The 14,484-nt window shown below is 46.5% G+C and overlaps 1 protein-coding gene across 3 annotated transcripts in view; it reads left to right on the top strand.

The window, feature by feature from the left end:
* LOC116957675 (uncharacterized) overlaps positions 1–13,651 on the top strand; it is a 140,719-nt gene extending 127,068 nt beyond the window's left edge. For all 3 annotated transcript variants that reach the window (XM_076057239.1, XM_076057240.1, XM_076057238.1), the window contains 2 exons: positions 3,031–3,166; positions 9,964–13,651. In XM_076057239.1, the coding sequence (XP_075913354.1) occupies positions 3,031–3,166; positions 9,964–10,131 (304 nt within the window). In that variant the 3' untranslated portion in view covers positions 10,132–13,651. The remainder of the gene's footprint in view (positions 1–3,030; positions 3,167–9,963) is intronic.
* The last annotated feature ends 833 nt before the right edge of the window (positions 13,652–14,484 follow it).

Below are 14,484 nucleotides of genomic sequence, written 5' to 3'. Positions count from 1 at the left end.
CTTCCTGCTCCTCCTCCTCCTCTGCTCGCTCCACTCCCACGCTGGTGCACTGCAGGTGTGAGACTGAGTGTGTGTGGGGGGGGGGGCGGGGCCTGAGCGCGCGAAGTCCGCCCCCTTTTTACCCCTGTGGCCACGCCCCCTTTTTTACCCCTGGGGCCACGCCCCCTTCCTGCTCCTCCTCCTCATCCTCCGCTCGCTCCACTCCCACGCTGGTGCACTGCAGGTGTGAGACTGAGTGAGTGTGTGTGGGGCGGGGGCGGGGCCTGAGCACGTGAAGTCCGCCCCCTTTTTTTACCCCTGGGGCCACGCCCCCTTTTTTACCCCTGGGGCCACGCCCCCTTCCTGCTCCTCCTCCGCTCGCTCCACTCCCACGCTGGTGCACTGCAGGTGTGAGACTGAGTGTGGGGGGCGGGGGCGGGGCCTGAGCACGTGAAGTCCGCCCCCTTTTTTACCCCTGGGGCCACGCCCCCTTCCTGCTCCTCCTCCTCATCCTCCGCTCGCTCCACTCCCACGCTGGTGCACTGCAGGTGTGAGACTGAGTGAGTGTGAGTGTGGGGCGGGGGCGGGGCCTGAGCGCACGAAGTCCGCCCCCTTTTTACCCCTGGGGCCACGCCCCCTTTTTAGCCCTGGGGCCACGCCCCCTTCCTGCTCCTCCTCCTCCTCATCCTCCGCTCGCTCCACTCCCACGCTGGTGCACTGCAGGTGTGAGACTGTGTGTGGGGGGGCGGGGCCTGAGCATGCGAAGTCCGCCCCCTTTTTTTACCCCTGGGGCCACGCCCCCTTTTTTACCCCTGGGGCCACGCCCCCCTTCCTGCTCCTCCTCTGCTCGCTCCACTCCCACGCTTGTGCACTGCAGGTGTGAGACTGAGTGTGGTGGTGGGCGGGGGGCGGGGCCTGAGTGCTCGAAGTCCGCCCCCTTTTTTACCCCTGGGGCAACGCCCCCTTTTTTAGCCCTGGGGCCACGCCCCCTTCCTGCTCCTCCCCCTCCTCATCCTCCCGCGCCACTCCCACGCTGGTGCACTGCAGGTGTGAGACTGAGTGTGTGTGGGGGGCAGGGGCGGGGCCTGAGCGCGCGAAGTCCGCCCCCTTTTTTACCCCTGGGGCCACGCCCCCTTTTTTACCCTGGGACCACGCCCCCTTCCTGCTCCTCCTCCGCACGCTCCACTCCCACGCTGGTGCACTGCAGGTGTGAGACTGAGTGTGTCGGGCGGGGGCGGGGCCTGAGCGCGCGAGGTCCGCCCCCTTTTTTACCCTTGCAGCCACGCCCCCTTCCTGCTCCTCCTCCTCCTCCTCATCCTCCGCTCGCTCCACTCCCACGCTGGTGCACTGCAGGTGTGAGACTGAGTGTGTGGGGCGGGGGCGGGGCCTGAGCGCGTGAAGTCCGCCCCCTTTTTAACCCCTGGGGCCACGCCCCCTTCCTGCTCCTCCTCATCCTCCGCTCGCTCCACTCCCACGCTGGTGCACTGCAGGTGTGAGGCTGAGTGTGTGTGTGGGGGCGGGGCCTGAGCGTGCGAGATCCGCCCCCTTTTTTACCCCTGGGGCCACGCCCCCTTTTTAGCCCTGGGGCCACGCCCCCTTCCTGCTCCTCCGCTCGCGCCGCTCCCACGCTGGTGCACTGCAGGTGTGAGACTGAGTGAGTGTGCGTGGGGGGCGGGGCCTGAGCGCGCAAAGTCTGCCCCCTTTTTTACCCCTGGGGCCACGCCCCCTTTTTACCCCCTGGGGCCACGCCCCCTTTTTTACCCCTGGGGCCACGCCCCCTTCCTGCTCCTCCTCCTCCTGCTCCTCCTCCGCGTCACCCCTCCGCTAAAAACTTGATTTGGAGCTTCCGCGACTGCAGGAATTGCCCTTCGTTTTTTTTAGTTTTTCTCCCCGGTAAAGTCGCGTAGAAATAAGAAGTAATGATGATAATAATAATAATAATGACATTAAACTGCATAATTAGCGTACGACGTTTCGATTGCAACCTCAGTCAATTGTCATCGGGCACAGGTAGAGCTAACTTTATTTTCACCTACGTGACTTTACCCAATAGAACCAAAGAGTATGGATCCTAGCAGTCACGAAAGCTTTAAATCTAGAATTGATCATTACTTTGTCAGTCGGCACACAACGTACAAAATCAGCAGAGGGTCAAATACGTATTTCCCTCATTAAAACGCAAATCAATTTATAACATTTTTGAACATGCGTTTTTCTGGATTTGTGTTGTTATTGTTATTCTGTCTCTCACTGTTCAAAAAAACCTACCATTAAAATTCTAGACTCATCATTACTTTGTCAGTCGGCACACAACGTACAAAATCAGCAGAGGGTCAAATACGTATTTCCCTCATTAAAACGCAAATCAATTTATGACATTTTTGAACATGCGTTTTTCTGGATTTGTGTTGTTGTTATTATTCTGTCTCTCACTGTTCAAACAAACTTACCATTAAAATTCTAGACTCATCATTACTTTGTCAGTGGGCACACAACGTACAAAATCAGCAGAGGGTCAAATACGTATTTCCCTCATTAAAACGCAAATCAATTTATGACATTTTTGAACATGCGTTTTTCTGGATTTGTGTTGTTGTTATTATTCTGTCTCTCACTGTTCAAACAAACTTACCATTAAAATTCTAGACTCATCATTACTTTGTCAGTGGGCACACAACGTACAAAATCAGCAGAGGGTCAAATACGTATTTCCCTCATTAAAACGCAAATCAATTTATAACGTTTTTGAACATGCGTTTTTCTGGATTTGTGTTGTTGTTATTATTCTGTCTCTCACTGTTCAAACAAACTTACCATTGAAATTCTAGACTCATCATTACTTTGTCAGTGGGCACACAACGTACAAAATCAGCAGTGGGATCAAATAAGTGTTCATCCCTCGCTGTAAAAACGAAAAGTCAACTCAGCACTTCATGCCATACTGCAAGCAACTTGACACGGCTCCACACCCTTGGCTTCCTCCACCTTTTTTTAATTATTATTATTATTGTTGTTGTTGACGTTGACGTTGTTGTTGTTGTTGTGGCACAGCGCGGGAGTGGGCCGTACGGGCACCTTCATAGCCCTCGACACGGCCCTGCAGCAGCTGGACTCCAACTCGGACGTTGACATCTACGGCTGCACCCACACCATGCGCTCCAACCGCATGCTCATGGTGCAGACCGAGGTGACGAGCGAACACGTGGTCGCGGGGGGCCCCGCCCACTGGCCGAGTTGGCCCCGCCCCACTACTCGAGTTGCCCCCGCCCACTACTTAAAGAGACTCGTCCCCGCCCACGAGTCGAGTAGCCCAGCACCACCCCCCCCTCCCCCGCTGCTTAAGAAACCCCGCCCACTACTCGAGCAGACCCGCCCACTACTCGAGTAGACCCCCCCCCGCCCCCCCCCGTTGCTTAAGAGCCCCGCCCCACTACTCAAGTAGCCCCGCCCACTACTTAAGAGACTCGTCCGCTACTTAAGAGCCCCGCCCACTACTCGAGTAGCCCCGCCCCACTGCTTAAGAAACCCCGCCCACTACTTAAGAGACTCGTCCGCTACTTAAGACGCCCCCCCCCGTCCCCCGCTGGTTAAGAAACCCCGCCCACTACTCGAGTAGCCCCGCCCCCCGTTGCTTAAGAGCCCCACCAACTACTCGAGTAGCCCCGCCCCCCCCCCCCGTTGCTTAAGAGCCCCGCCCCACTACTCAAGTAGCCCCGCCCACTACTTAAGAGACTCGTCCGCTACTTAAGAGCCCCGCCCACTACTCGAGTAGCCCCGCCCACTACTTAAGAGCCCCGCCCCACTGCTTAAGAAACCCCGTCCGCTACTTAAGAGCTCCGCCCACGAGTCGAGTAGCCCAGCCCCCCGCTGCTTAAGAGACCCCGCCCACTACTCGAGTAGCCCCGCCCCACTGCTTATGAGACCCCGCCCACCGACTCGAGTAGCCCCGCCCACCGTTTGACACGAGGTTCAACAGAAATCTGTATCTGGTGTGGACCAATCAGTTTCGAGGACAATGCATCTCCTATCAGAGTGTGTTTTTTGTTTGAATTCTGACCACAAGAATTGTGGTTAATGCAGACGCGATTCCTTGTAAAAGGTTTCAGTTTGGTGTTTCAGCATCTTAACACGGCTGTTTTGTTGCCACAAAAAATGGGGAAAAACTTATTATCATTGTAAATGTTGTGGCTTTGATCGCCAACACACCGGTGGGAGCTGTACGAGTATACTACACTACACTATACACTACACTATACACTACACGATACACGATACACTACACTATACACTACACTATACACTACCCTATACACTACACTATACACTACACTATACACTACACTATACACTACACTATACACTACACTATACACTACTATACACTACACTATACACTACACTATACACTACTATACACTACACTATACACTACACTATACATTACAACACTACTACACTATACACTACTACACTATACACTACACTATACACTACACTATACACTACAACACTACTACACTATACACTACTACACTATACACTACAACACTACAACACTACTACACTATACACTACAACACTACTACACTATACACTACAACACTACTACACTATACACTACTACACTATACACTACAACACTACTACACTATACACTACTATACTATACACTACTACACTATACACTACTACACTATACACTACAATATACACTACTACACTATTTACTATACACTACGCTACACTATACACTACACTATACACTACACTATACACCACAACACTACTACACTATACACTACAACAATATACACTACTACACTATACACTACAACACTATTACACTATACACTACTACACTATGCACTACAACACTACTACACTATACACTACAACACTACTACACTATACACTACTACACTATACACTACAACACTACTACACTATACACTACACTACACTATACACTACAACACTACTACACTATACACTACAACACTACTACACTATACACTACTACACTATACACTACTACACTATACACTACAACACTACTACACTATACACTACACTACACACTAATACACACTATATTATACACTACACTATACACTACTATACACTGCTACACTAGACACTACACTATACACTACACACTACAACACTACTACACTATACACTACTACACTATACACTACAACACTACTACACTTTACACTACTACACTATACATTACAACACTACTACACTATACACTACTACACTATACATTACAACACTACTACACTATGCACTACTAAACTATACACTAAAACACTACTACACTATACACTACTACACTATACACTGCAATACACTACTACACTATACACTACTACACTACACACTATACACTACAATATACACTACAACACTACTACACTATACACTACTACACTACAACACTACACTATACACTACACTATACACTACAACACTACTACACTATACACTACAACACTACTACACTATACACTACTACACTATACACTACAACACTACTACACTATACGCTACTACACTATACACTACTACACTATACACTACAACACTACTACATTATACACTACTACACTATACACTACAACACTACTACACTATACACTACTACACTATACACTACAACACTACACTATACACTACAACACTACTACACTATACACTACACTATACACTACAACACTACTACACTAAACACTACTATACTATACACTACAACACTATTACACTATACACTACACTATACACTAAAACACTACTACACTAAAACACTACTACACTAGACACTACTACACTATACACTACTACACTATACACTAATACGCTATACACTACAACACTATTACACTTTACACTATTGCACTACTACACTATACACTACGACACTATACACTACTACACTAAACACTACTACATTATACACTACTACACTATACACTACTACACTATGCACAACAACACTACTACACTATACACTACTACACTATGCACTACAACACTACTACACTATACACTACTACACTATACACTACTACACTACACTATACACTACTACACTACTACACTATACACTACTACACTATACACTACTACACTATGCACTACAACACTACTACACTATACACTACTACACTATACACTACAACACTACGACACTATACACTACTACACTACACTATACACTACAACACTACTACACTATACACTACTACACTAGACACTACTACACTAGACACTACTACACTATACACTACAACACTATACACTACAACACTACTACACTATACACTATTGCACTATACACTACACTACTACACTATACACTACACTATACATTACTACACTACTATACTATACACCACTACACTATACACTGCACTATACACTACTACACTATACACTGCACTATACACTACACTACACACAACTACACACTACACTGTACACTACTATACACTACTATACACTACACTATACACTACTACTATACACTACACTATACATTATTGCACACTACACTATACACTACACTATACAGTACTACACTATACACTACAATATACACTACACTATACACTACTATACACTACTATACACTGCACTATACACTACACTGTACACTCCACTGCACACTACACTGTACACTACTATACACTACACTATACACTACTATACACTACACTATACACTACACTATACACTACACACTACACTATACACTACACACTACACTACTATATACTACTATACACTACACTATACATTACACTGTACACTACACTACACTATACACTACGCTATACACTAGACTATACACTACACACCACTATACACTACACAATACACTACTATACACTACACTATACACTACTGCACACTACACTATACACTACACTATACACTACTTTACAGTACACTATACACTACACTATACACTACTAAACACTACACTATACACTACACTATACTATACACTACTACACACTACACTATACACTACACTATACACTACTATACACTACATTATACACTACACTATACACTACACTATACACTACACTATACACTACAACACTACTACACTATACACTACTACACTATACACTACAACACTACAACACTACTACACTATACACTACAACACTACTACACTATACACTACAACACTACTACACTATACACTACTACACTATACACTACAACACTACTACACTATACACTAATATACTATACACTACTACACTATACACTACTACACTATACACTACAATATACACTACTACACTATTTACTATACACTACGCTACACTACTACGCTACACTATACACTACACTATACACTACACTATACACCACAACACTACTACACTATACACTACAACAATATACACTACTACACTATACACTACAACACTATTACACTATACACTACTACACTATGCACTACAACACTACTACACTATACACTACAACACTACTACACTATACACTATACACTACAACACTACTACACTATACACTACACTATACACTACAACACTACTACACTATACACTACAACACTACTACACTATACACTACTACACTATACACTACTACACTATACATTACTACACTATACACTACACTATACACTACAACACTACTACACTATACACTACACTACACACTAATACACACTATATTATACACTACACTATACACTACTATACACTGCTACACTAGACACTACACTATACACTACACACTACAACACTACTACACTATACACTACTACACTATACACTACAACACTACTACACTTTACACTACTACACTATACATTACAACACTACTACACTATACACTACTACACTATACATTACAACACTACTACACTATGCACTACTAAACTATACACTAAAACACTACTACACTATACACTACTACACTATACACTGCAATACACTACTACACTATACACTACTACACTACACACTATACACTACAATATACACTACAACACTACTACACTATACACTACTACACTACAACACTACACTATACACTACACTATACACTACAACACTACTACACTATACACTACAACACTACTACACTATACACTACTACACTATACACTACAACACTACTACACTATACGCTACTACACTATACACTACTACACTATACACTACAACACTACTACATTATACACTACTACACTATACACTACAACACTACTACACTACTACACTATACACTACAACACTACTACACTATACACTACAACACTACTACACTATACACTACACTATACACTACAACACTACTACACTAAACACTACTATACTATACACTACAACACTATTACACTATACACTACACTATACACTAAAACACTACTACACTAAAACACTACTACACTAGACACTACTATACTATACACTACTACACTATACACTAATACGCTATACACTACAACACTATTACACTTTACACTATTGCACTACTACACTATACACTACGACACTATACACTACTACACTAAACACTACTACATTATACACTACTACACTATACACTACTACACTATGCACAACAACACTACTACACTATACACTACTACACTATGCACTACAACACTACTACACTATACACTACTACACTAGACACTACTACACTATACACTACTACACTAAACACTATTGCACTATACACTACACTACTACACTATACACTACACTATACATTACTACACTACTATACTATACACCACTACACTATACACTGCACTCTACACTACTACACTATACACTGCACTATACACTACACTACACACAACTACACACTACACTGTACACTACTATACACTACTATACACTACACTATACACTACTACTATACACTACACTATACATTATTGCACACTACACTATACACTACACTATACAGTACTACACTATACACTACACTATACACTAAACTATACACTACTATACACTACTATACACTGCACTATACACTACACTGTACACTCCACTGCACACTACACTGTACACTACTATACACTACACTATACACTACTATACACTACACTACACTATACACTACACTATACACTACACACTACACTATACACTACACACTACACTACTATATACTACTATACACTACACTATACATTACACTGTACACTACACTACACTATACACTACGCTATACACTAGACTATACACTACACACCACTATACACTACACAATACACTACTATACACTACACTATACACTACTACACACTACACTATACACTACACTATACACTACTTTACAGTACACTATACACTACACTATACACTACTAAACACTACACTATACACTACACTATACTATACACTACTACACACTACACTATACACTACACTATACACTACTATACACTACATTATACACTACACTATACACTACTATACACTACATTATACACTACACTATAAACTACACTATACACTAGTACACTATACACTACACTATACACTACACTATACTATACACACTACACTATACACTACACTATACACTACTACACTACACTACTACACTATACACTACACTATACTCTACTACACTACTACACTATACACTACTACACTATACACTACTACACTATACACTAATACACTATACACTACACTGTACACTATACTACTACACTATACACTACACTATACACTACACTATACACTACACTACACACTACACTATACACCACTACACACTACACTATACACTACTATACACTACACTATACACTACACTACACACCACTATACACTACACTACTACACTACTATACACTACACTATACACTACACTGTACACTACACTACTACACTATACACTACTACACTGTACCCTTGTCCTGTGTGTGCCCATCACCACCACCACCACCGCCGTCGCCACTAGGCCCAGTACGTGTTCGTCCACCAGTGTGTGAGCGACCTGCTCCCCGCCGCCCCTGGCGACGGCTTTGACCCCACGGCCGGCGTCTACGAGAACGTCCATGCAGCAGGAGCAGCAGGAGCAGCAGGAGGAGCAGCAGCAGGAGCAGCAGCCGGGGGCGGCCGGAGCTGACGTCTCCAGCTCCTCGCTCTCCACCGCTGGATACAATCTTCGACGGCGTCACGATGGGCTAGCGGAGGCTGTCGCCGTACCCGTCAACGCCTCATCAGTGCCATACCTTGTAACAACACCCCCTATGTGTCCTGACTTGTGGGCCACCCCTGTATGACGTCACCCCCTATGTGTCCTGACTTGTGGGCCACCCCTGTATGACATCACCCAATATGTGTCCTGACTTGTGGGCCACCCCTGTATGACGTCACCCCCTATGTGTCCTGACTTGTGGGCCACCCCCAATAACAACACCCCCTATGTGTCCTGACTTGTGGGCCACCCTGTATGACGTCACCCCCTATGTGTCCTGACTTGTGGGCCACCCTGTATGACGTCACCCCCTATGTGTCCTGACTTGTGGGCCACCCTGTATGACGTCACCCCTATGTGTCCTGACTTCTGGGCCACCCTGTATGACGACACCCCCTATGTGTCCTGACTTGTGGGCCACCCTGTATGACGTCACCCGCTATGTGTCCTGACTTCTGGGCCACCCTGTATGACGTCACCCGCTGTGTCCTGACTTCTGGGCCACCCCTGTATGACGACACCCCCTATGTGTCCTGACTTCTGAGCCACCCTGTATGACGTCACCCCCTATGTGTCCTGACTTCTGGGCCACCCTGTATGACGTCACCCCTATGTGTCCTGATTTGTGGGCCACCCTGTATGACGTCACCTCCTATGTGTCCTGACTTCTGGGCCACCCTGTATGACGTCACCCCTATGTGTCCTGATTTGTGGGCCACCCTGTATGACGTCACCCCCTATGTGTCCTGACTTGTGGGCCACCCTGTATGACGTCAACCCTATGTGTCCTGTCTTCTGGGCCACCCTGTATGACGTCACCCCTATGTGTCCTGTCTTCTGGGCCACCCTGTATGACGTCACCCCCTATGTGTCCTGACTTCTGGGCCACTCTGTATGACGTCACCCCTATGTGTGCTGACTTCTGGGCCACCCTGTATGACATCACCCCCTATGTGTCCTGACTTGTGGGCCACCCTGTATGACGTCACCCCCTATGTGTCCTGACTTGTGGGCCACCCTGTATGACGTCACCCCTATGTGTCCTGACTTCTGGGCCACCCTGTATGACGACACCCCCTATGTGTCCTGACTTGTAGGCCACCCTGTATGACGTCACCCCCTATGTGTCCTGACTTCTGGGCCACCCTGTATGACGTCACGCCCTATGTGTCCTGACTTCTGGGCCACCCTGTATGACGTCACCCCCTATGTGTCCTGAATTGTGGGTCACCCTGTATGACGTCACCCCCTATGTGTCCTAACTTGTGGGCCACCCTGTATGACGTCACCCCCTATGTGTCCTGACTTCTGGGCCACCCTGTATGACGTCACCCCCTATGTTTCCTGCCTTCTGGGCCACCCTGTATGACGTCACCCCCTATGTGTCCTGTCTTCTGGGCCACCCTGTATGACGTCACCCCCTATGTGTCCTGACTTCTGGGCCACCCTGTATGACGTCACCCCCTATGTGTCCTGACTTCTGGGCCACCCTGTATGACGTCACCCCCTATGTGTCCTGTCTTCTGGGCCACCCTGTATGACGTCACCCGCTATGTGTCCTGACTTCTGGGCCACCCTGTATGACGTCACCCCCTATGTGTCCTGACTTCTGGGCCACCCTGTATGACGTCACCCCCTATGTGTCCTGTCTTCTGGGCCACCCTGTATGACGTCACCCCCTATGTGTCCTGACTTCTGGGCCACCCTGTATATGTAAATGTATTTTGTGATTTTTTCATGCCCTTAGACGCGACATTTAAGGTTGCAATAAAGCCGGTTACTAAAAGTATCTCACCGCTGTGCCAGGCTAGGTGCACGTGGAGGTCACGTGACAGACCCAGCAGGTGCCACGGGCTGACTGCTGTGCCAGGCTAGGTGCACGTGGAGGTCACGTGACAGACCCAGCAGGTGCCACGGGTTGACTGCTGTGCCAGGCTAGGTGCACGTGGAGGTCATGAAGGTTTATGGACGCCCCCATAGTAAAATATTTAACAAAAACGCTTTAATCAAATGTACCGTGCTATAATAATAACAATATTCATAATAAAGGTTTTTTGGGTTAGATCGCGTTTATTTATAAATGTGTCGTAACCCTCCACCACCCGACACGGCCAATCATCAAAAAAAAAAGTGTCACGTTGACAAAAGACAAATAATTCACTACTTCGTGACACTTTTTTTGCTGATTGGCCGTGTCGGGTGGTGGAGGGTTACGACACATTTATAAATAAACGCGATCTAACCCAAAAAACCTTTATTATGAATAATATTGGTCGCGAAAGCCTACGTGTTAATAATAACAATAACAACAACAACAGGGGTTTCCCCACTTTTTTCTGCCAACGAAATGCAAACTTAAAAAAAAACAACACAGACTATGATACCGTATTATTATTAATTTGGTACTGGCAACAAGGAGGTCTAATGAAATGTATTCTAGATTTGTTTTTTTGAAGCTTTCGTGACTGCAACGATCCGTGCTCTTTGGTTCTGTTCGGTAAAGTCACCACGTAGGTAAAAACATTTTGAAGCCAATTCCTCTGTCGAAGCGCCTCGATCCCTCTCGTACGCGGCTTCAAAGGTCGCGGTCTGAGCTTGGCTCTAGTTTCACTCCGGCGCTGTCCTCGAGACAGTCTGGGTTCCCCCCCCTTTCGCCTGATGAATGCCGCTTTGTGTTGTGGCCCGAAACGTCGTGAGTTTTTGTTGTGTCGCCTTATCTTCGTTTTTTTATTATTTAACCTGCTACGTGACCTTACCGAATAGAGCCAGAGACTAATGAAATGTTCCCTACTGGCAATGTCAGAACTCCACGACTCCCGTAGCTTTGCCAAGGGGACCCCGGTGGGTGATCGTGGGCAACTAAGAGGCCCAAGCCGAAACGTACAACATGTACAAAAGAAAGTTTACGAATGATTGTTTTTTTAATATTTAATGATATAATGTAGCATTGTCATCGGTGTGGCATAAGCATAGCGAGTTTGCAGTTGGCACCGCCTTTGGGAAGTGGGTGAACATTGAGTTGCAAGATTTGAAGATACAGCAACAGCAGGCAGAGCGAGTTAATAATTAATAAATAAATAAAACACGTTAACAAATAACGTTTGAAAATACGTTTTTATATTTTATTTTTAAATCATAGACTATAGTTATTGTCTCATCGGTATGACGAAAGCATATCAAGTTTGCAGTCGGCAGCTAGATCAAACGTGGGCAAAGTACGGCCCGATGGGCTTCTTAACCCGGCCCGCTGAACTTAGCCCCCAAAATATAAATATTATTATTATTAAATAAAAAAAATTTCCCCCTTCTCCTGCAATGCCCCAATTTCCCCGTTAGAAGGCGCGCTTTGACCGCGAGTTATGCCGTGTTTCCGTATCGTACGTGTTCGTGCAATTCGTTAACATTGCCTCGCTAATAAACGCTTCGCTGCCCGCTGAAAAAGGCCAAATCCCTTCACGCATTGATATATATATTTTGTTTTATTAACCGCATCATTCATATTCAGTTCACACAAACGCTCCATCCATCTGTTCCCGGCCCGGCCCCCCCTCCCCCATTGTGGCCCACCCCCCCACCCCCCCCCGGCCCCCCGCTAGCGCCCCAGAAACTCCCCACCCCCCCGTCGCCCGATCGGCTTCGAGGCTGGAGCGGCGAAGCTTGCCCCAGTGTGCCCCCCCCTCGGGGAATTAATTTTGACCGCTCGACGGACGAAAATATTATTCGGCGTGCGGCTATTCTTGCTTGCGTGGTGGAGGCCGGGGTGCCTCGCCGGTAAGCGGCTCGCAAAAATCGCTTCCAAGCAACGGGCCCGTCGACGGATCGATGCCGATTGCCGGCAGTGGGATCCATCGGGCGACGGTAAGCGGGCTGACTTTCGATCGCGGGATTTGAGCGTCTTTGGAGAGTCCGAGACCCGCTGAAGGAGGAGATCGAAGGCGGAAATCCATCACAGAGCAACAGTCGGCGCCTCGCCTGGGTTTGACCGACGTCCCTCCAAAGGTTGCTGAACTTTTGCGTCCATCCCCTCGAGCGCGGTGCGTGTCTCAGCTGTGCGGGAACCTATTCCCATATCTTGTTACTGGCAAAGAGGAGGTGTCATAATGTAAACGCTCACCACCCACCCCCCCCCGAGCACCTCAAGAACTCTGATGGTGCGCTGTTTTTTTGAGTTGTGCGACGCCTTTTGGCGTCTTCTGGTCCGGCACCAGTGGAGAGACCAAAGGGGCTCTGAGAAAAGCCGTCTCGGGTGTGGACCAATCAAATTCAAGGACAGTGCCAATA

This window comes from Petromyzon marinus, chromosome 80 (genome assembly GCF_048934315.1).
Source record: "Petromyzon marinus isolate PM22_M1 ecotype Great Lakes invasive population chromosome 80, UKy_Petmar_22M1.pri1.0, whole genome shotgun sequence".
Lineage (NCBI taxonomy): Eukaryota > Metazoa > Chordata > Hyperoartia > Petromyzontiformes > Petromyzontidae > Petromyzon > Petromyzon marinus.
The sequence above is the reverse complement of the archived record's forward strand: the minus strand, read 5'-3'. Positions and strand labels throughout refer to the sequence as shown.